We start from the raw sequence: 22,225 nt of genomic DNA, 5'->3' as shown, positions 1-22,225 counted from the left end.
CATTCAAGATCGTGTTTTACAAGTACATTTTGATACTTTCAGAGGCTCATGGATGACAATAAGAGACTTTTTTTTTGCTTTATCAAAGTAAAATTGGACAGTAAATTCCAAAGTAAATTGGAAGCAATTATATTTACTTGATGTTCCTGATGATGATAGCATAGGTAGTGTTGACCAAGCAGAAGAGATGTCAAAAAAGGGTCAATACCACCCATGTTAAATGTGTATAAAATGCTATAAAATTTTCAGAAAGGTGTTTTGTGGAAGATTACCAGTGATATCACAGATATATATAGTAAGGGATGGGTGTTTTGTTCAGCAATAGGATAGTACAGCATATTCAGGTCCACAAGTTCAAACACCAAGAAGGTGTCACTTAGACCAGGCTGTTCTGACACTCCATATGTAGCCAACAATGGCCTTGAATCATAATCATCCTGCTTCTGCCTCTCAAGTCTCCACTGGAAATTGACTCAATTATTGTCTTTATGGTTATTTTGCCAGAGCATGTGAAATTACTTTTATCATTGGCATTGTTACCGAAATTCTTCATTTGATACTATTTTTCTTATAAGAAAAAATTGATAAATGCAGGATATTGAAAACTGGAGGAATTCTGATTCAATAACTGAAACCTAGGTTAGAGATGTAGCTCAGTTGTAGAACATTTGCCTAGCATGTGCAAAGCACTGGGCTCAGACTACAGTACCAACAAAATAAAACACCTAAAACCCTCACCACTTGATAAAAATTTTGGATATGTTCCTTGTCTCTTCAGGCCTCTTAATTTCATACCTTATAAGAGGACTCATAAGTAAACAATTTCTACATGTTATAGTTCAGAAAATAAGAAGTCATTTAAACCACACTCTATGGTAGGCTGAAAAATAATAGTCTCAAACGATATATCTACTTTGTAATATATGGAACTTGTGACTATTACTGTATGCGTCAGAATAATAGATTCATTAAGAATTTTGATTGAAGCACTTTGACTGAATTATATGCTTATGCCAGAAGCCTGGTAATAATATGGTTACAGATGTAAGTCAGAGGGAGATCTAACAAACATGCACAAAGGTTAATGTTGTGAAAATGAAGATGAAATGTAAACATGAAATCACAGGTGCCAGAAGGTATGTGAAGCCACCAGAAACTGAAAGAGATAAGGGGCAATTTCTCCTCCTAGCAACTCTGGAGTGAGTATGGCCTTTCCAGACCTCACACTTTGAGCCTCCAGAACTGCATGAAAATAAATTGTTGTTTTAAATTACCAGGTTTGTAGAAATTGTTTAATTTAACTTCAGAAATCTAAGATCTCACTCAAGACTAAAGAATTTCTTGCCCTAGAAGGTCATGAAATTGAAAAGCCCTTAGTTCAGAATAGTTAATTCAAGATATGAGATTACTTGTTGAGGGAAAATGTGGGCTGCTTTGGAGACAGAGAGAGGAAGAGAGACAGAGACAAAGACAGAGACAGAGCTTTGATCTATGGAGACCACATCTTAACTTAGACAGTTTGGATAATTACATCATAGCTAATTCTGCAGACTTCAGACTGGACATGGAACCTATTCCCTTGCTTTGAGGAGTATTCTTAGCTATAACTTCTATCACAGTCCTTACAAAATGTTTTGTTTTGCAGTTTCAGATGTGTGATTTCCCATCACATCCATTGTTCCAATTAGTGTTCCAACAAATTATCATACCACAAGAAATACAAAGAATCTGACATACAGACTTAAACAATACACAAAACTCGGAGGTCTAAACATCCATAGATAAGAAATTGATACATTGTTGCAACACCTTGAAAAGTAGTGAAGATATGGATTGATTACACCACGTTGTTTTATTTTATATACAGAACCTTACAGTGCAGCCCAGGCTGGGCTTAAACTTTTGGCAATCCTCCTGTCTCAGCTCCTTGACTGCAGTGATTGCCAGCATGAGTCACCATGTCTGGCTTTCATCCTGAGTTATTAATAGTTTCCTCTTTGGTTTAGGCAAAATTTACAGTTCACAGGAGGGCCTGAGTACAAAAACTGTCTAGCTGCACACTCAGCTTCTTAGACAAATTCAATATAAAAGTAAATTTACAAACTAAGAACAGAATTCATTTAAAAGTTAATATGGCTCATGATATTTGCAGAAATAAAACTTCGCTCGGAAATGTAAACATATGTAAACAGTTATTGGACAGAGTATGCTCTTGGGCCTGAGAGTGCTGCATAAGGAGGCATGTGAGGACTCCACAGTCCCAACACTAATTTTCAAAATTCTGCAAAACTTTTGTGGAATCTATGGCTCATTCAGCTTCACTAATCCCAGACAAACCTCTGTCGATTGGCGCATCGGGGACTATGATGCAAAACACCATCATTTGTACAGCTTTTAAATTGGTCAACCCAATCAGATCTTAAGGAATGATAGTTTTGAAAGTCACATTCTCGGTGCAATACTTTTTTTAAACAATCTAAATAAAACAACCTCATTTAGTAGGTATGTGACTACCCCTATCCAGTACATGGAGTGAGCTATCTACATCTCTGGATCCACATCCTCGGATTCAATCACTTTGGGAGGGGGATATTGGTGGGGGACTCAGATGACAGGGTAGCTGAACAGTTGTGAGACATGCTCAAAGCCCTAGGATCAATTGCTGTCATATAGTGTTTTAAAACACATGTATTTTAACATGCAGATTTTTGTTATTTGTAAAACAAACTAGCATAAATTTTCATAGCATTTATACACCCTAGAGATGATTTAAAGTATTTTAGAAAATGTGTGTAGATTATATGTAAATACTATATAATTTTATAAAAGGAATTTGAATTTCCATTAATTTTCCTCTTTTTAGGTATCCCTCATTCAGGATTAATCAGAATTATTCCAGGGATAACCAAGAATGTGCATATACATTTTAAAAGGGATTTAAAGAAGCTGAATATTAGGAGAAAAACATGCCTCCAAGATTTGAAATCACTTGTCTCCAACACAGATAAAGGTGAAGTGCTAGGATAAAAGAGCACCATGTGATACCTAATAAGATGATTTAAGTCGAACAAGTTAAGATCCATAATACCAACGGAGGCAGGGTTGCGGGACCTAACAGCAGGAGTAGGACATAAGTCTCCTTTGGGAGATAGAGAAGGCTTCACCGAGAAGATAGCACTTGAGCTGGGGATTTAAGGATTAGCAAAGGAGAATGGCAGGACGTTCCAACAGAAAGAAAGCGCAGAGCACAAAAGAACATTACTATCCAGCAGCTCTGGGTAGCCTAGCCACTGTTATCAGCGATTTTGGAGTCAGGTGACTTAAAAGTGAGGTGGGATTTTTTTTCCTCTCTCTATGGCCCATTTCTCTTACAGCTCATTGCTTTGGTTGGACACACATACTGCAGGAGCTCAGTACAAGTAGAAGCCGGGTGGTTCCACGTGCTGGTATTCAAGGGCACTTGGGACTCCTTTTACACATACTCCCTTAGTTTGACCTTGGCTAAGTCCCTAGTCCTAAAGGCTATAGTTGTTATTTAGCCACCGTTTTGTTCTCGAGAGCGAGTGGGAAGCGCAAGGAGAAGGTTGGCTGAGGCGTGGGCCCTTCAAGCATCCCCGAATGAATCCGGGACCGCGTAGGTAGAGCACTGTGCTTGGGGCAGGTCGCCCCTGGCTTCAGCCACCAACATTCAGTTCCTCCTCCACTCCGGCAGGGGGCAAGGGCAGCGGCTCGGGGCGGCCCTGTAGCTGGCAGCGGCTGCGGGGCGAACTGAAGCCACAGCAGGCGGCGAGCGCAGTGGGCGGGGCGGCCGGGCCGGGCGGCAGCGCCGCAGTGACTCGTTCGTCCCGGCTGCGGCGGCGGCGGCTTCGAGGTTTCAGAGAAGCGGAGTGGGTGGCTGGTGGGTCGCTGCGGCCTCCTAACGACCTTTGTGCAGAGCCCTTGACTCCTCGGGCAGCTTTGGTGGGCACACCCGGGGACGGAGGCCACCTCGGACAGGTTAGCGTGGGGGAAGGGACGAGCACCAGAGTAGCCCATCTCCAGCCGGTGAGTCCGAGCCGGCCCATCTCCCACCATGTCCGACGAGACGTCGGCCACCACTTCCTATGAGAAGTTTCTAACCCCAGAGGAACCCTTCCCGCTCCTAGGAGCCCCTCGCGGGGTGGGCACCTGCTCCAGCGAGGAATCCGGCTGCCTGGACATCAGCGACTTCGGCTGCCAGCTCTCCTCCTGCCATCGCACGGATCCGCTCCACCGGTTTCACACCAACAGGTAAGGGTCTCTTCCCAGAGCAGGGGCGGACTTCCAGTAGCCCCTGGAGGACGCAAGGTCGCTCTTCAGTGGGTCTCCCCCTGGTCTCTCGTGCTGGGCTGAACTGCAGGCTTGCCCCCTCCCCCATCTTCCTTTGACCAACACGCTTCCCAGCTCCTCCCTGTTTTCACCCCCTGCCCTCTGATTTTTCTTAAGACCTGTTTTCCAGCGCCTTCTTTCTTCCCCTCCCCCTCTTTGGACTCTAGTAATTCCACCCTTCCCAGATCTTCTTTACCTCTCCGTGACGCCCACCCCCACCGGCGCGCCAAGAATCCTAAACCCCAACTCTTGTTTTTAGATTCATCTGTAAAACTTTAACCCCTTTCATTTCCTGTCTACTATTGAGTTGATTTGAGGGCGCTCAGAATCGATCTGTGGATCTTATGAAAGCACTTTTAAGGTTAGAACCTCCTCTTTCTCAATTTTTAGCTTTGCCCTAAACCAAATTATACGGAAGCATTAGAAAATTAGTCTTTTTCGCCCCTGTTGCTTTGAGACAGGGATTTGCCATAGCTTAGTTTATCATCAAAACTGGTTACGCAGTGAAGATAGTCATGAATTCCTGATCCAGTTTCTGCCTCCCAGGTGCTGGGATTACAGACGTTTGTGATGTCCCAACTAATTTTAATAACTTCACATTTATAATTTGTTTTCACATTACTGTAGCTTGAAACCAGAGCCTCGTGCATGCTAGACATTCTACCAACTGAGCTATACCCTTACCTCAGAACCTAGTCATTTTTTTCTCTCTTCTTTATGAACACCTTGACTTAATTCTGTAGGCTATCCCAAAATGTAAAGTCTGAAAGATTCCTTCCTATAACATACCACTTGGTTTTCATCATGGACAGAAGTAGAGCAAGTTTAGGGTGGGCAGATTTATATAAATTTCTTTAAAAGGATCATCTATAGATTTTTTTTTTTTTACTGGGAGGCAGTGTTCTGGAGAATTCTCTCATGCAAGCATTTAAGTGTTATACATAATGTGGGTTGTTTGAAAGGGGTTTTCAGTATAGCCTCAACTTTTTAAAAATGTGTTCATTCACTTAACACCCCTCTCGAAGCCCCTCCCTTCCTTTTCTCCCAGTCCCACTCTCCTACCCTCTTTCTTTTCTCAGAAAAGGGGACAGCCCCCTCCCCACTAACCAACCCACCACACATCAAGTTGCATCAGGGTTAAGTACATCCTCTTCCACTGAGGCCAGACAAGGCAGCCCAGCTAGGGGAAAATGATCCAAAAGCAGGCAACAGAGTCCATGTCAGAGACAGCCCAACTCCACTTGCTAGGGAATCCACAGGAAGAACAGGCTCCTCATCAGCTACATGTGTGTAGGGGACCTAGGTCTAGTCCATGTAGCCTCAACTTTTAAAAATGATTTATTTTATTTTAAATTGTGTGTATTTCGTTGGTGTACGCACAGGTGTCTGTGGCAGCCAGAGACATTAGACTCCCTGGAACTGGGGTTAACAGGTGGTTGTGAACAGCCTTTATCTAGATGTTGGGAACAGAATTTGTATCTGCTACAAAAGCAGTATGTGATCTTAACCACAGACCCATATTTACACACACCAATCACCAGGGCTTGTAGAGTATGGATAAGAGATGAGGAAAAGGATCCATCAGAGCCATATTTACACACACACACACACACACACACACACACACACACACACACAAAAGGGCTTGTAGAGTATGGATAAGAGATATCCGTCTATGAACAATAGAAATAAAGAATCCAGTTGCGGTTTCTGATTCAGGTTTGCTCTGTGAGTTTGTTCATATGGTTCCATATTCTGCACATAATTCCCCTCTTATCCTTAAATCAATCTGTGTAACCCTTGTGTTTACATAGATAATGTAATTTTAAAAGGTAAATTTATCGTTTTTGAAACAAAATGTTATAGCTGAATAATCTTTCAGAATATCATCACAACACATTTTAAAATGAGGTGACAGTATGTTTCTTAGAAAAATTCTCAATATTCATGGCAAACTGAAGAAACTAAGGCCCAGAGAGAAAGATCATATGTGAAGGTCATAATCCCTATTTCAGGTAAAGGCCTTGCAGACTTAGCCTACTCCTTTTGGAGGCAGTGATTAGAACCAAAGGATCTAATGTTCTCAATGGTCAGTTATTAAACTTATTAAAATAAGAGAATCATAGTTAGCCTGTGATGTAATGAACATGCATGTAAAATTGACAAAAAAAATTAAAGTAGGCTTAAGGTATTTGACTTTTGTAGCAGTAGACAAAGTTATATACCTAGTAATATTTCAGTAATTTCACTATTTGCCATCAATACTGATTGGTTGAGGGTAATCAGCTAGTGAGAGGTTGAACATTGCCACAGTCTGGTTTGGGTGAGAGGTTGAGGGGCTGGAGAGATGGCTCTGTGGTTAAGAGCATATACTGTTCTCACAGAGGACCCCATATTTGTTCTCAGCATCCAAGGCTTTCATTATTGTACAGCTTGTTCTCCTCTGTTATCACCCCTAACAACTCTTTTAAGATCTAAGCTATTGTTTTGTTTTTGGTTTTGCTTTTTTGGTTTTTTTTTTTTTTGAGTTTTCTGAAGTCACATTATTTCTCCTAGCTACTGTTTGTTTAGTTATTTTTTGTTTATTTCAGATAGGGTATCATTCTGTAGCCTGGCCTGGTCTGGAAATCACTATGTAGCCCAGGCTATGCTGTAAATTAAGACAGTTCTGGCCTGGTCTCTTGAGTGCTATAGCACTGCAGCAAGAAAAACCAAACCTGGATTGACTGTTTTGCTTCCAACTTCCCTCTCCAAGGAGGTTCCAGCTTTTCACAAGGCTTGGAACAGTAAGCAGGAGTCCCAACTGTGTATAGTTTTCATCAGAAAGTACGAGAAAACGAGTTGGTAATATATGTACAATGGATGCTATTTTTGACCTAGACTGTTTTTATTTTTTTTTTAATGCATGTTTGTTTGGCTAGAGGTTTGAGATATCATCTCATTTAGCCAAATATGGCCTTTACTTTGTGATCTTCCAGTCTTTCAAGTGTTGAGTTTACAGGCAAGTATCACTAAACATCTTTCTTTTTGTTTGTTTGTTTTCAAGACAGGGTTTCTCTGTATAGCCTTTGCTGTCCTGGAACTCGCTTTGTAGACCAGGCTATCCACCTGCCTCTGCCTCCAGAGTGCTGGGATTAAAGACATTCACCACCATGGCCTGGCTCAGGTTCTTTTGAGTGAATTGGTATACTAACTTGGTTTTATTTATTTATTTATTTATTTGTTTATTTATTTTAGTGAAGTTTATCTTTCTGTAGCCCAGGCTGGCCTGGACTTTACTATACAACCTAGGCTGAATCTCTAAATGGAGATCCTACCTCTGCAGTGTGAGCTGTCATACCTGGCATGCCTTTCTTTTTAAATCTTTTCACTTTCTGCAGTGTTCTCCCTTTTTGCCCTTCTGTAAGAATACCATCTTGGAGAGATCATGTCCTTGCAGCCCAGCCCATTCTTAAAAGGGAGAAGCAGACAGCGAAGTCATACATGCAGGCACAATTTAATTTGGGTACTTGCTTTATTTTGGAGTTGTATGCATCTCTTGTTTTCTTCACATCATTTGCCAAGTCATGCAACAGTCCATAAACCACATATAAATAGTTGAACATGAAACTTCTGCTTGAGATTCTGTCATTGTAAAACAAACTTTACTGCATCTAGAAAGTTTGTCAGTGGTTAGATATTTGGTTTATCTTTGTTTTGCTTCCTGTTTGTTACCAGATAAGAAAATGGCCAGGCTGTTTAAATAATACCCTTGATAAGAGCCTAGTGATGATGATGACTCCTCATTTATCAGATACCAGGCTGTATCTACAATCTTATTAATCCATGGAGTCACAGCACTAGCCTCTGAAGTTGCATCTCACCTGTGACATAGATTTTGTCTAGATTTTGGGAGAAATATATTCCACCACAGGTAAATGCTGTTGTTAAGGAACTCAGTGGCATACACATATGGTCTCTATTTCTTGGGGTGCCAAAGCAGGAGGATCACATGAGCCCAGGAGTTTGAGAATGTTGTAAGTTAAGTTTCTAGACTCTGTCTCAGAAACATTTATCTTTTCTTGTGAGTATATGTTATAACATAATTGGGTTTGTCTAGAATTCTGGAGAAATAGAATACTTTTTTATTTGTTTTTCAAGACAGGGTTTCTCTGTGTAGCCTTGACTGCCATTAGACTCCCTTTGTAGACCAGGCTGACTTTGAACTCACAGGAATCCGCCTGCCTCTGCTTACCTGAGTGTAGAATACATTTTATTAAGTCAAAAATGAGTAGACTTATAAACAAAATGTCAGTGTTAAATATATATGCATGTGGAAGACTTTCGTGAGGTTTTCTTCTGTAAATAGAGTTTTTTTTTTTAACCTATATATCTATCTCTTGTTGCCTTCCTGAGAATATTGGTAAGTCTTATAACTAAAATACGAGATGAAAAGGTATAATACAGACTACCAGATAAGTTGTCCCCTTCATCTTTCAGGAGAATATATATCAACCTGAACATTGTAAGAAGTATATGGATGAGGACATTACCTTACTTTTTCATACCTTCCTGGCATGATGTAAAATGAGCTATTGAATATATCAATTACTCAGTTGGGTCATCTGTTTTTGTAGAACTAGAGAGTGTTCTAGAGCCTCCTGAATTCCAAGCAAGCACTCTACTACTATTGTATATCCCTTATCGTATTTTTATTTTGATCTTACAGGATCTTGTTGAATTAACCTAGGCTACCCATGAAGTTGTACTCTTTCCTACACCTCCTGAGCAGTTGGGATTACAAATGTGTACCACCGAGCCCAGGCCCTGATCAGTTGTGAGATTTTATAACCACATACTCAGTCACCACCTACCACAAAAATTTCAGTATCTATTTTGTATCTTCTTTTTCTAGTTTCACTGAGTTACATTCTTAACTCTAGTTCTGGGTGTTTTGTACCACTTACAGTTTTCCTATGTAAGCATGGATCTGGAGGTTCTTCAGGTTTGTGCATCAAGTACTTTAACCTTTGGACCACCTCAATAGCTTCATGATTTTTGTTTTTTAAATATAAAGTCTCGTTATATAATTCTACCTGGCCTGGAACTCACTATAAAGACCAAGCTGGCCTGGGACTTCTATTGATCCTTCTATCTCTACTTCCTGAATGCTGGGATTATAGGCCTGCATTACCATACTTGGCTATTTTTTATTTTTATGTTTTGGTTTTTCAAGACAAAGTTTCTCTGTGCATCCCTGGCTGTCCTGGAACTCTGCCTGTAGTCCAGGGTGGCCTCAAACTCACAGAGATCTTCCTGCCTCTGCCTTTCTAGTGCTGGGATTACAGGTGTATGCCACCACTGCCTGGTTGCTAGCTCTTTTGTTAATTTTAACATTTTTTTCTAATTTTATTTTTTACATAGTGCTTTGTACTGTAGCCCAAGCTGGCCTGGAACCTAATCTGTAGCTTAAGCTCCTCTTGAATTTGCTTTGTAGCCCAAGCTGAGCTCAAACTCATACAATGCTCTTTCTTTCTGTAGCTTGCTGAAATACTGGAATCACTGGAATGAGCAAAAGCACCTAGTTTAATTTTAATATTTAAACAACCACATATGAAAATCACCAACTCCGTAGTGCTTATATACTCTGGAACAGCCTTGGGAAGAAATGCTATTGGCTTTACTGTTTAAAAAAATTTAAAATGTGAACAGCAAGGTTGAGTGTTTAATAAAAAGTAAAATTTGAACAGCAAGCTTAATTGTTAAAGTCAAATACCATAAATATCGGGACTTTTGTCAACAGTTTTCTCTTAAAGTTTTGTAGAGAGTCTCCTTTGAGATATATGGCCATAGTTAGAATTTTGATGTTTAGCAGCCTCAGCATAAAATGTAAGGGCTCAGGCCCGAGAGATGACTCTGCAGTTAGGAGCACTGACTGCTCTTCCAGAAGACTAGGAGTCCCTTTCCCACCCAGCTGTAACTTCATTTCTCAAGGATCCAATGCCCTCTGCTGGCTTCTGTGGGTAGCAGGCATGCATGTGTTGTCTAGACACACATGCCAGGAAAACACCATACACATAAAAATAAATAAATAAATAAGTTGAAAGTGTAAAGGCTTGTAAATTTGAACAATTCAGTGCTGAACACAAACCGAACGTACACAAAGAGTTCAAAACCATCAGAACAGTATAAAGAAATCTTACTTTGCTTTTATTGCAAATGCTCATTATAGAAAATTGAAGACTGAGCCAGGTGTAGTGGCACATGCCTGTAATCCCAGTACTCGGAGAGACAGAGGCAGGAAGATCTCTGAGTTTGAGGCCAGCCTAGTCTATAAAGAGAGGCCAGGGCAGCCAAGCTACACAGAGAAACCCTATCTCAAAACAAAACAAAATTGAAGGCTCTTTATTTATTTTAGAAGATTTATTTATTTACTTATTATTTATACAGTATTCTGTACTGCATGTATGCCTGCATTCCAGAAAAGGCCACCAGATCTCATTATTGATCATTATAAGCCACTGTGTTTGCTGGGAATTGAACTCAGGACCTTTGGAAGAACAGCCAGTGCTCTTAACCTCTGACCTATCTCTCCAGCCCTGAAGGCTCCTTTTTTTTTTTTTTTTTTTTTTGAGTTTTCTTCTATTTAATACTAAATAAGAGCTTCTATTTTCTTTGATTCAGGGAAAACCCGTGTTCCTTTATTTTTTTGGGGGGTTGAACTTTTTTTATTAATTACACTTTATTCACTTTGTATCCCCCCATAAGCCCCTCCCTCCTCCCCTCCCAGTCTCTTCACACATGCCCCTCCCCAAGTCCACTGATAGGGGAGGTCCTCCTCTCCTTCCTTCTGATCTTAGTCTATCAGATCTCATCAGGAGTGGCTGCGTTGTCATCTTCTGTGGCCTAGTGAGGCTGTTCTCCCCACAGAGGGAGATGATCAAAGAGCAGGCCAATCAGTTCATGTCAGAGGCAGGCCCTCTTCCCATTACTATGGAACCCACTTGGACACTAAACTGCCATGGACTATATCTGTGCAAGGGTTCTAGGATATCTCCATGCCTGGTACTTGGTTGGCGTATGGGTCTTTGGGAAGACCCCTGTGTTCAGATTTTCTGGTTCTGTTGCTCTCCTTGTGGGGTTCCTGTCCTCCCCAGATCTTACTATTTCCCACTTCTTACATAAGATTCCATACACTCTGCCCAACAGTTGGCCATACGTCTCAGTGTCTGCTTTGATAGTCTGCAGGTCAGAGGCTTTCAGAAGCCCTCTGGGGCAGGTTCCTAGGTTGTTTCCTGTTTTCTTCTTCTTCTGATGTCCAGCCTCTTTGACTTTCGGGATGGGGATTGAGCATTTTAGTCAGGGTCCTCTCTCTTGATTAGTTTCTTTAGATGTACAGATTTTAGTAGTTTTATCCTATGTTATATATCTATATGAGTGAGTATATACCGTGTGTCTTTCTGCTTCTGGGACAGTTCACTCAGGATGATCCTTTCCAGGTCCCACCATTTAACTGCAAATTTCATGATTTCCTCATTTTTCATTGCAGAGTAATACTCCATTGTGTAGATGTACTATAATTCCTGCATCCATTCTTCAGTTGAGGGGCATCTGGGCTGTTTCCAGCTTCTGGCTATTACAAATAAAGCTGCTACAAACATGGTTGCGCAAATGTCCTTATTGTGTACTTGAGCCTCTTTTGGATATATGCCTAGGAGTGATATGGCTGGATCTTGAGGAAACGCTATTCCTAGTTGTCTGAGAAAGCGCCAGATTGATTTCTAGAGTGGTTGTACAAGTTTACATTCCCTCCAGCAATGGAGGAGGGTTCCCCTTTCTCCCCAACCTCTCCAGCATGTGTTCTCTTGAGTTTTTGATCTTGGCCATTCTGATGGGTGTAAGGTGAAATCTCAGGGTCGTTTTGATTTACATTTCCCTAATGGCTAATGAGGTTGAGCATTTCTTTAATTGTTTCTCTGCCATTTGATATTCCTCTACAGAGAATTGCATGGTAGCTTCTTTCATTTCTTTTTTTTTTTCTTTTTAGCCGCAAAGACCACTCATCTCTTTTCTCAGAGAGAACACAGTCAGCACTTTGTTTCTTTTCATGTTTTTCTTTCTATGTAGAAATACAGGTTCAGGATTGCTTATCTGAAATACTTGGAATCAGATGTGATTCAAATTTTATATACTTTTGGTTGTTGTATTACACACGAGATATGCTAAGAGATGTGAACAAAGGTATATCTTAAATTTATGTTTCATGTGTATATCACAGACATAGCTTGAAATAAATTTTATGTAATATTTTTAGTACCCCTATATTTGCCTGTATTCCATCATGTGATGTTAGGGTAGAATTTTCCATTCATTCTATAAAGCTTGACTACAAAAAGTTTTGGATTTGGGGACACTGTGAACTCTGGGTTTTTAGATTAGAGATGACCAACCTATACAATAAAACAGGATCAGTTATATATATATATATATAGTGAACCATTTATTGTAATTATGTTCTATGTTTCCTGTTCTTTTTTCTTATGTCCGTGTGCAAGTATATGTGTGTTCAAGTATGGGAGTACCTGTTTGTGTAGGCCCAAGTAATGTTGACAGTTGTTTTTGTCTGCCCTCCACCTTGTTCATTCAGACAGGATGTCTCAAGTAAAGCCAGAGTTTGTCCATTCAGCTAATTTGGTAACCAGCTTGTCTTGAGGTTCCCCTGTCTCAGCTTTTAGAATATTGGAATTACATGCATAGTTTTATGGATTGTGGGATTTGAATTCTGGTCTTTGGACTTGTGTTGCAAATGCTTTAACCATTAAGCCATCTCCCCAGCCCAGCACTTTCTTTTTTGATAAGTGGTTTTGATAGGTATCGTTATTGAGATACATTGATTATTCTTCATGCTTTGGGGCATTTACTTTTATTGTTTAAAAATAATGCTATTTGTTTGTTTTGTAATATATTTTTCATTTTCCGAATTTCTGTTTGGGGATTGGAGTAGATCCCTAGAAGAGGAATTACTGAGTCCAAAGGATGAACTTTATAAACCTCTTGCTGTTCACACAGTACCGACTGCCAGAAATGGATAAAACTATTACTTACCTTTTGTTTTGTTTTGTTTTTTATTTGTTTTGGTTTTGGTTTTCCATGACAGGGGTGTCTGTGTAGCCTTGGCTGTCCTGGAACTTGCTCTGTAGATCAGGCTGACCTCAGGCTCACAGCGATCCTCCTGCCTCTGCCTCCTGAACGCCAGGATTAAAGGTGTGCGCCACCACTGTCCAGCATACTTACTTTGTTTTATCTGCATTGCTTAAAGATAATAAGAATTGTGTTTGTAAATTAGACTAGCTCTACATATATAGAATTTAAAAGTTTTTGACAGGAAAAGGGACTATTTTGTTGTTGTTGTTGTTGTTTTACCAATTATTTGTTTTAACTGTGAATCCTGTTCACTTCCTGCTGATAAAAAGCAGCCATTTGGAGTGTATCTCAGCCTTGCTATATACACACACTGATCTGAAAACCTGAGTAATATGGTAAGAGTACAAAACCAAGCAAATACCTGGCTCTTGTCAGTGATTGACTAGTTAGATTGTTAAGTGTGACAGGCTTTTTGTGAAGAATGTCATTATTGCTCAGAGAGGGAAACGTGTTTCTGTAGGACTTTTTCAAGCTAAAAGGCCATTCTAATGAAAAACAAAAAACAAAAACAATTAATCACAGCTTTCCCCAGCACTGAAGATAGTATTTGGCACCTGGATGTTACTGACTAACAATATTGTCGAATGGGGTAATGAGCAAAGGTAGGGAGTCACATGGAATTTGAAGACAAGAAAAAATAGCTTACTTAATCTATTGCAGCATGTAGGATAGATTTTCTGATTGCTATTTAGAGCTTTTATTACATGACCTGGTAATTTGGTTAATTCTGCTGGATTGTTTATTAGTACTTTGTGTGTGTGTGTGTGTTTGTGTGTGTGTGTGTACTTGTTCATGTATGTGTATACGTGTTCATGTGTACACAAGGATTGTTGTCAAGTGTCTTTCTCAGTCAGTCCCCACCTTATTTTTTAAATTATTTTAAAATATTTGTTTATTTATTTAATGTGTATGAGTGTTAGGCCTACATGCATATCTGTGCACTGCATACATGTAGTGCTTGTGGTATCCGAAGAGAGTCAGAACCCCTGGAACTGGAGTTACAGATGTTTGTGAGCCATCATGTAGTTACTGGGAACTGAACCCTGGTCTTTTGTAAAAACAAACACAGAGCTAGCTCTCCAGCCCCTAAATAATAATAATAATAATTATTATTATTATTATTATTATTATTATTATGAGACAGGATCTCTCATTGAACCTAGAGCTCACAGATTTGGCCATACCAGCTGGCCAGCAAGACTGGATCCTCCTGTCTCCACCTTCCTATCACTGAAATTCTATGCTTTCATTACTATACCAGTCTTCCTTACATGGTTGCTAGGGCTAAACCTCAGGTCCTCACATTGACACCCCAGGAACCTTACCAACAGAGCTGTTTTCCCAGCCCCATTATTTTTTTAATGAGGATATTATCCACCTAGTAATTATATGTTAAATCTAAAATATTAGGAAATGTTCTAGGGTCTGGGGAAATAGCTTCGTCTGTAAGGTACTGGCTGAGTTCAATCCTTGGAACTCCGAAAGTGGTGAAGCCGCATGCACTTGTAATCCCACAGCTGAGAAGAAGGGCACAGACAGATCCCTAGGACTCACTGGCCGATCAGCCTAGCCTACTTGCTGAGTTCCAGCTGGTGACCTATCTCCAAATGAAAGTGGACAGCACCTGAGAAATCATTCAAGGTTGCCTTCAGGTGTAAACACATAATCTGCACATGCATGAATCTCTTCTCCTAAACACACATATCCACACAAAACAACAGAAATGAAAGTGTTCTTTCTAGAATTCTTACACGATTTTTCTCTTTACGAAAGTTTATTGATAGCTGCTCTTTTACAGATTGAAATAAAGTAGTTTAGTATTTGAGTTTCAGTGTGTTAAAATATTCACCTTCAGCTCAAAGGAAAGTACACCCTGCATTTTTTATTTATTGCCTACATTTTGTAAGTCATGAACTGTGCTACTTAAGGTTAGCCATACAAAACAGATGAGGAATTTTTCAAGATTATGTAATTCAAGAAAAGCTAGATTTAATGAAGGATGCGGAACAACCTAATAATAGACTTTTCCTCAGGAAATCATTATTCCAGGAGCTTACTAGTGTTGTAAATACTAATTAGCTTGAGGATTAATTTCCTATGCTACTGTCAAGGCAACTTGAGTTTATGTTTGATCTTAATGATGAATGATATAAAACTAGTGGAAAAAGATTGTTATATTTGCTATATTGCAAGATACTCCCTGTAACATACACTAGTGACAAAATGTTATATATCCTTGAATGTCTGAAACACTCACAAAGCAGTAATAAAACATTAGCACAGATAATAAAAAATAGCTGATACATATTTTTTGTTGTTGTTGTTCTGAAACAGACTTTCAATATGTAGTCCTGGGTGGCCTGGAATCACTTTGTAGACCAGGCTAGGCTTGAAACCACCAACATCTGCCTGCATCTGCCTCCTGAGTGCTGGCATTTTGCAGGCATGCACTACCATACCTGGCCACATACATGTCTTTAAACAAATCAAACAGAAGCTATTCTATTTATTTTTAAAGCTTATTCATTACTATTGTGTGTGTTACTATTACTATATGTATGTTCATTCTCTCTCTCTCTCCCTCTGTGTGTGTGCATTTGTGTGTATTTGTTTGGGGGGGGGAGGCAATGGTGCTAACAGGACTCTTTTGTAGACTTAGTCTCTTCTTCTGTCTTTATATGTGTTCCAGGGATGGCACTCGGGTCACCAGGCTTGCTTTAGCCTCTGAACCCTCCTACCCATCCCAGAAATCAATTTGACTAAATGTACAATGAACCTTAGAATTGGATGTATTTTTGATTCAGTAGTTACCTTTCAAGCAGCCTATCTTAGGAGACCTTATCTTTGGCTAAATAATAAACAAGAGTGCTAATTTCAGCTAGACCAAAAGCACAGGACTAATCCCAGCTAGTAGCAAACCTGAGGCAGAGAGATTGCAAGCTTAAGACTTCATGGCCTAGAGAGCAAGTTCTAGTCCAGTCTGTGCCACTTAGTGAAATCCATCCTTAAAAATGTAAAACGACAGCCAGGAATCTAACTAAGTGATGTTAGAATGTTGAATCTAACTAAGTGATGAAGAATGATTTTCTGTCCTGTGATTCTCTATGTTCACTTGCTTGTGGTACTGCCAAACATATGTGCACACGCACGCACACAAACACACAGCTCATCTCAGTATTATAAAAACACTAGAAGCAGCCTATATATCTATTATTGAGATAATATGGTAAGTGAATCATGATGTATTCAGTCAATTGACTACTACATGATATTGAAATGCTTTCATACAATAAATAGGTTGAACATAATTTATGGAAAAATCCCAAACCTCAAACTTTTGAATACCACCATTACCCCTCATGTGGAAAATTCCATTCTTGCTTCATATGATAGGGTGCAGTCAAAATACTAGTGCATTAAAAATACTTTATATTCCACTGGGTGGTGGTGGTATGTACCTTTAATCCCAGCACTTGACAGGCAGAGGCAGACTGAGTTCTAAGACAGCTGGTGTTACAAAGTGAGTTCTAGGACAGCCAGGGCTGCACAGAGAAATCTTGTCTTAAAAAGACCAAAAAATACTATACATTTCTCCACAGGTAGAGGCACTTACCACCAGCCAAGTCTGATGACCAACTCCTGCAAGTTATCCTATGACTTAGACACACACACACATCATAATAAATATATAGTGTATAGGATTACTTTCAAGTTACGTGTATCGGGTGAATGTTAAAAATAAATTAGCTTATTTATTTTTATGTATGTGGGTGTCTTGCATTCCTGTATGTTCCTATACCGTGGTTGTTCCTGATGCCTGCAAAAGCCAAAAGAACATGCTGGACTCTCTGGAAGGAATTACAGATAATTATGAACTGCCATGTGAGTATTGGCAGTTGAAGCTGGTCTTCTGGAAGAGCAGTCCCACATAAATTGGTTTTATATTTAGACGTGGGTCTCATCTTCAACATCCCTTAATATATGTATATACATATATTCTTGAAATTAAAAAACATTTGTAATGTTAAAACACATCCAGTCCCAAACATCTAAGGTAAGATGTATTTATCTTTTACTTAAAATGTTGAGTATATAGTGTGCACTAAGTGTAAGCAGGATACTAAAATATTCGCACACATGGGAAAAAGCACTCTTTTTTATCCCAGCATTTTTTATAGTGAGCCTATTTAACATTTATAAAAAATATTTAAAGGGTCAGAAAAGTGGCTCAGTGGTCCAGAGAACTTGCTGCTCTTCCAGAGAACCTGAGATCAGTTCCCAGCACCCAGTTAGCTCAAGTGGCTCTAGGTTTATTCTAACTCCAGGTGTCTGATGCCCTCTTCTGCCCCCTTGGGCACCTGCATATACAAGACATACTTGAGTTCGTGCACACAGACAGAAAAAAAAAGAATAAAGAATTATTTAAGCTAAGAGGCACTTTCCCCTTTTCTAAAGAGAAATGGAGGGCAGGGAGGACTGGAAGGAGAAGAGAGAGGGGAAACTGCATTTGCAGTTAGGATGAAAAGTTAATAAATGAATTAAGAGTCACTTGAACTTCTGTCCATTTCGTATTCCTTTTATCTGTCCTGAAGTGGCTTGCCTCATTCTTTAGTAACAGTAATAACTGCTGTGCATTGTGTTGAGTGTGTGTGTGTTGAGTTTTCCATATGGGTTGTCATGTAACCCTCACAATAACTGTGCCATCTCTCCAGCCCTTATTATATCTTTTAAAGGTAAAGGCTTTAAAAAGTAACTATGCTACCCTTATACCACAAAAGATGTTTGTCTCAAATATCTTAATTGGGTTTTATTAATGTCTTCAAATTGTGTGTGTTCTTTGCGTCCTGAGGTGATTTCTCTTGTGGTTTTGAAGGTGGAACCTCACTTCTTGTGGTACAAGTGTTGCCAGCTCAGAATGTAGCGAGGAGCTGTTCTCATCAGTTTCTGTCGGAGATCAAGATGATTGCTATTCCCTGTTAGATGATCAAGACTTCACTTCTTTTGACTTATTCCCCGAGGGAAGTGTCTGCAGTGATGTCTCCTCTTCTATCAGCACGTACTGGGATTGGTCAGATAGTGAATTTGAGTGGCAGGTAAGGTTCTCCTCCCCTTGTTAACATCATTATTAGGTAAGTAAAGGTGTAAATTCTTTTAAAATTTTCATTTCTGCCTCCAAATATTTATTTACTTAATTCCTTCCTTCCTTCCTTCCTTCCTTCCTTCCTTCCTTCCTTCCTTCCCTCTTCTTTTCTTTTCTTTCTTTCTTTTTGGTTTTTCAAGACAGGGTTTCTCTATGTAGATTTGGCTGTCCTGGACTCACTTTGGAAACCAGGCTTGCCTCTAACCCCCAGAGATCCACCTGCCTCTACCACCCTGAGCACTGGAATTTTAATTATATTTTTTATATGTACCACATACCTTTCAGTGTCATTGCTTCTTCAGTTAGGATGTGAAAAGAATTGGTCTGAATTTTTATCATTCATGGCTGGGAGCTAGGCAGGAAATTATATTAAGGAGAGCAAAGTGCCTTTTATTCTTGCTCCTTTTTAGTGGTACTTGTGCCAACACTCATTTGAGTTCCTTTTAAGAAACAGAAGTTGTTAGCTCTAAGTAGCTGAAACGTATGTAACTATTAGCACCGTGCTGACCCTAGCGATGCTCCCTTTGCTTGTGTTGACATTCTTTCTGTAATACTGCGCATAATCAGTCTGAGGTGTGTCAGCTGTGATGAAATCCCACATCAGTATCCAGTATGGCAGCCCTCCCAGTTTAACATCCATGGCCTTTTTCTCTTTCGGTGGTATGACTGATGCCATCTTGGAGTCCTGGTGAAGTAAAGTTTTCTATTTGTAGTTTTTGAAAGCATGTTGTTCAGTTAGGAAATAAATAGATGGAATATGCTTTCCACATTTTCGCTACTATGCCTTTTAAGCTTCTGGTGCTACAGTTATCCTATTGTATCTTTTATGTATTGTGTAATAAGTACTTTTCTGTGCAAATTTTTTTCTCCCTAATAGCATTTATATGCTTAGAAGACACATACTAGGATTATGTTACATATCAATATGAAAAACCATTTCTACCGTAGGCATATAATTTTTGGTTCTCTTAGAAATATATGGTAGTTTGTCATTTTATATTGTTTTTGTATGCAGTTGTTTTTCTCCCCACAATAATTTTTCTCTTCTTGTGGTATACGTAATATGTAAAATGTCTTTGTGGGAAATTGAAAATTGAAAAAGCTGCATTGTAATGAGTACGATATGTCAGAAAATGCATGTTTCTTTATTGTAGCATCTATTTTATGAAAATAACATTAAAAGAAGTTTCCATTGCTTAGACCATATGTTTTATTAAACAGATAAACTTGAATCCCTGTTATTTTGGGAGTCATCAAAATATGTGAACTTGTATTTTTAAAAAGGGCTCAGATATTATTTATTTGATTAGAGCTTGACAGAGGGTGTTATAAATTAGAAGTCTCAATCCTACTCTGATTACTGCTATGAAGCATTTCTACAGTTACAGATATATGTTCATATACAAATAGGATCATATAGTCAATATTTGTATGATTTTTTTCAGATAATGGAATATCTCATTCTTTTCCAGTGCTGCATCCATAACATTTTTAAGTTGGCTTCAGTTTTGTGTACATATGTGCAATAAAGATTGCTACACCAAATTAAGAGGTATTAGAGAGGAAAAAAAGAATTCACTATACCCATTTTTATTTTTGTGTTATTTCAGCTTCTGTGCTCCATATAGATTATAGATATGCTTTGCATAAGTTTTTAACTTTAAAAATGATAGATTTTTTCATTTAAATAATTTAAAAACATACAATTTTGCCACGGACCGGCCCAGTCGGGCTCCCGTCATCCACGGGAAAACAAGGCTTTAGACAGGAAGACACGGTTTCGGCGAAGAATTGACAGACAGAGACACCTTGATGGTTTTGACTCTGCTGCAACTTTACTGAAATCAAGCTAGTATTTTTATAATGATTTCACAAAAGGCACCTTAAAATTGGCATACTTCCCAGAACATTCAGACTTTTACCAAGAATACAAAGTTTACATTTTAACTCAAAATGCAGTCAAACATAAAGCAGTACCCACGAATAATCTTGGCCTAAAAACTTTTTGATCAGAGCAAACAAAGGAAAAGAAACCTCAAATATAGTCAGATGCCTGCCAAAGTCCCTCTCTATATCAAAATCTAACTACACCTTTGTTAACCCTCCTCCCATATGTCCTGCCCAAGATTTATGATCTTCCTTAGGAACAAGGCACTGAAGAGAGGGGGGAAACTCCCGCCAGCTGCACCTCTCATGCTATTATTTCTTAAGAAGGAGCCTATTATTATTTGACTATTCTTAATGCCTTTTAATACTAAATCTAATTCATTACTTTCCTTAAACTTATTTTTATTAAAGCCTTTAACAATCTACTAATAATAAATTTCTTTATAAAGTTAGTTGTGCTGTTTCAGGTGTCACAGAGAAAGATCAAAGAATTCATTATTCCAGCCCCAGAGCCACAACTGAAGAAGCGTAGAAATCTCAAAACACGTCTCTTTTCCAAGTGGGATGAGTTTGCCAGGGACCTTCCAGGGGGCGTATTTCTGGGGAAATCATATCCCCCACCCTGTAGCTTATGCTACTATGGTGACACTGGCGTGGGCGTAGCACAATTTCACGTTTATTAATATACTTACAGTATTATGTTGGTATCACCATTAATTCCAGGGTATTTCTGTAACACCACCACCACCACTAAAAGAAACTGTATACTTGTTAAGCACAGAGTTCTACTTCCTGTCTGCCTTTATCACCTGGCTATCAGCAATCTCTTCTATAGATTTATTTCTGAAATGTTTATTAATTTAGTGTGTGTGTGTGTGTGTGTGTGTGCACATGCATGCATGCCATGGTGTGCATGTAGAGGTCAGAGGACAAATTGTTAAGAGTGAGTTCTTGTCTCTCATTCCATTATGTGGATCCCTGGGATTAAACCTAGGTTATTGGGCTTGACTATAAGCTTTTCTACCCTCTGAGCTATCTTGCCAACCTTCAGTTTACCTTTCTTTTTGTATACGTGGGCTTACGTAATTAAATATGGCTGTTGTGTCTAGCTTCTTTAACTATTGCACTGTTTGCAAGGTGCATCCATATTGTACCATGTAACAGTACTTTATTACTTTCTGTGGCTGATTTCAATTTCTCCATCTTTGACTGTGCTTCATGTTCATCTATTTTATTTCAGCCATCATAGTTAGTGTGAGTTGGTGTCGTATTGTGGTTTTAATTTACATTTCTCTGAAGACTGATATTGAGCATCTTTTTATTATGTCATTTCGTACACTTTAAAGAAACACCTATTTAAATACTTTTCTCATTTTTCCTGATGACGTCTGACTAATTGTAAACCCCTTTTCTATATTTTTCTTAATAAATATACAAATTATTAACTTTCCCCTTTTGTACATTGTCTTTTCACTTGATAGTCTTTTAATTTGATAATAATATTTGATAAACAAAATAATTTATTTAGACAGGATCTTTCCACATAGAACAGGCTGACTTTCAACTCAGGACCCTCCTGATCCAGTTGTAGTCTTTCTACTACGTGCAGCAAATTATTACTTGGGGCTGGGGTTTAGACATGGTTTCTCTGGGTACCCTTGACTATCC

The 22,225-nt window shown here is 39.1% G+C and overlaps 1 protein-coding gene across 1 annotated transcript in view; it reads left to right on the top strand.

Annotated features, from left to right (window-relative positions):
• Positions 1-4,072: 4,072 nt before the first annotated feature.
• The window catches only part of Fam199x (family with sequence similarity 199, X-linked), a 46,590-nt gene continuing 28,437 nt past the window's right edge, over positions 4,073-22,225 (top strand). The window contains exons 1-2 of the mRNA XM_021627592.2: positions 4,073-4,269; positions 18,404-18,623. Of these exons, the coding sequence (XP_021483267.1) occupies positions 4,073-4,269; positions 18,404-18,623 (417 nt within the window). The remainder of the gene's footprint in view (positions 4,270-18,403; positions 18,624-22,225) is intronic.

The sequence above is a fragment of the Meriones unguiculatus genome, chromosome X (genome assembly GCF_030254825.1).
Source record: "Meriones unguiculatus strain TT.TT164.6M chromosome X, Bangor_MerUng_6.1, whole genome shotgun sequence".
Lineage (NCBI taxonomy): Eukaryota > Metazoa > Chordata > Mammalia > Rodentia > Muridae > Meriones > Meriones unguiculatus.
Note: the sequence above shows the minus strand (reverse complement) of the source record. Positions and strands in the feature narration are given on the sequence as shown.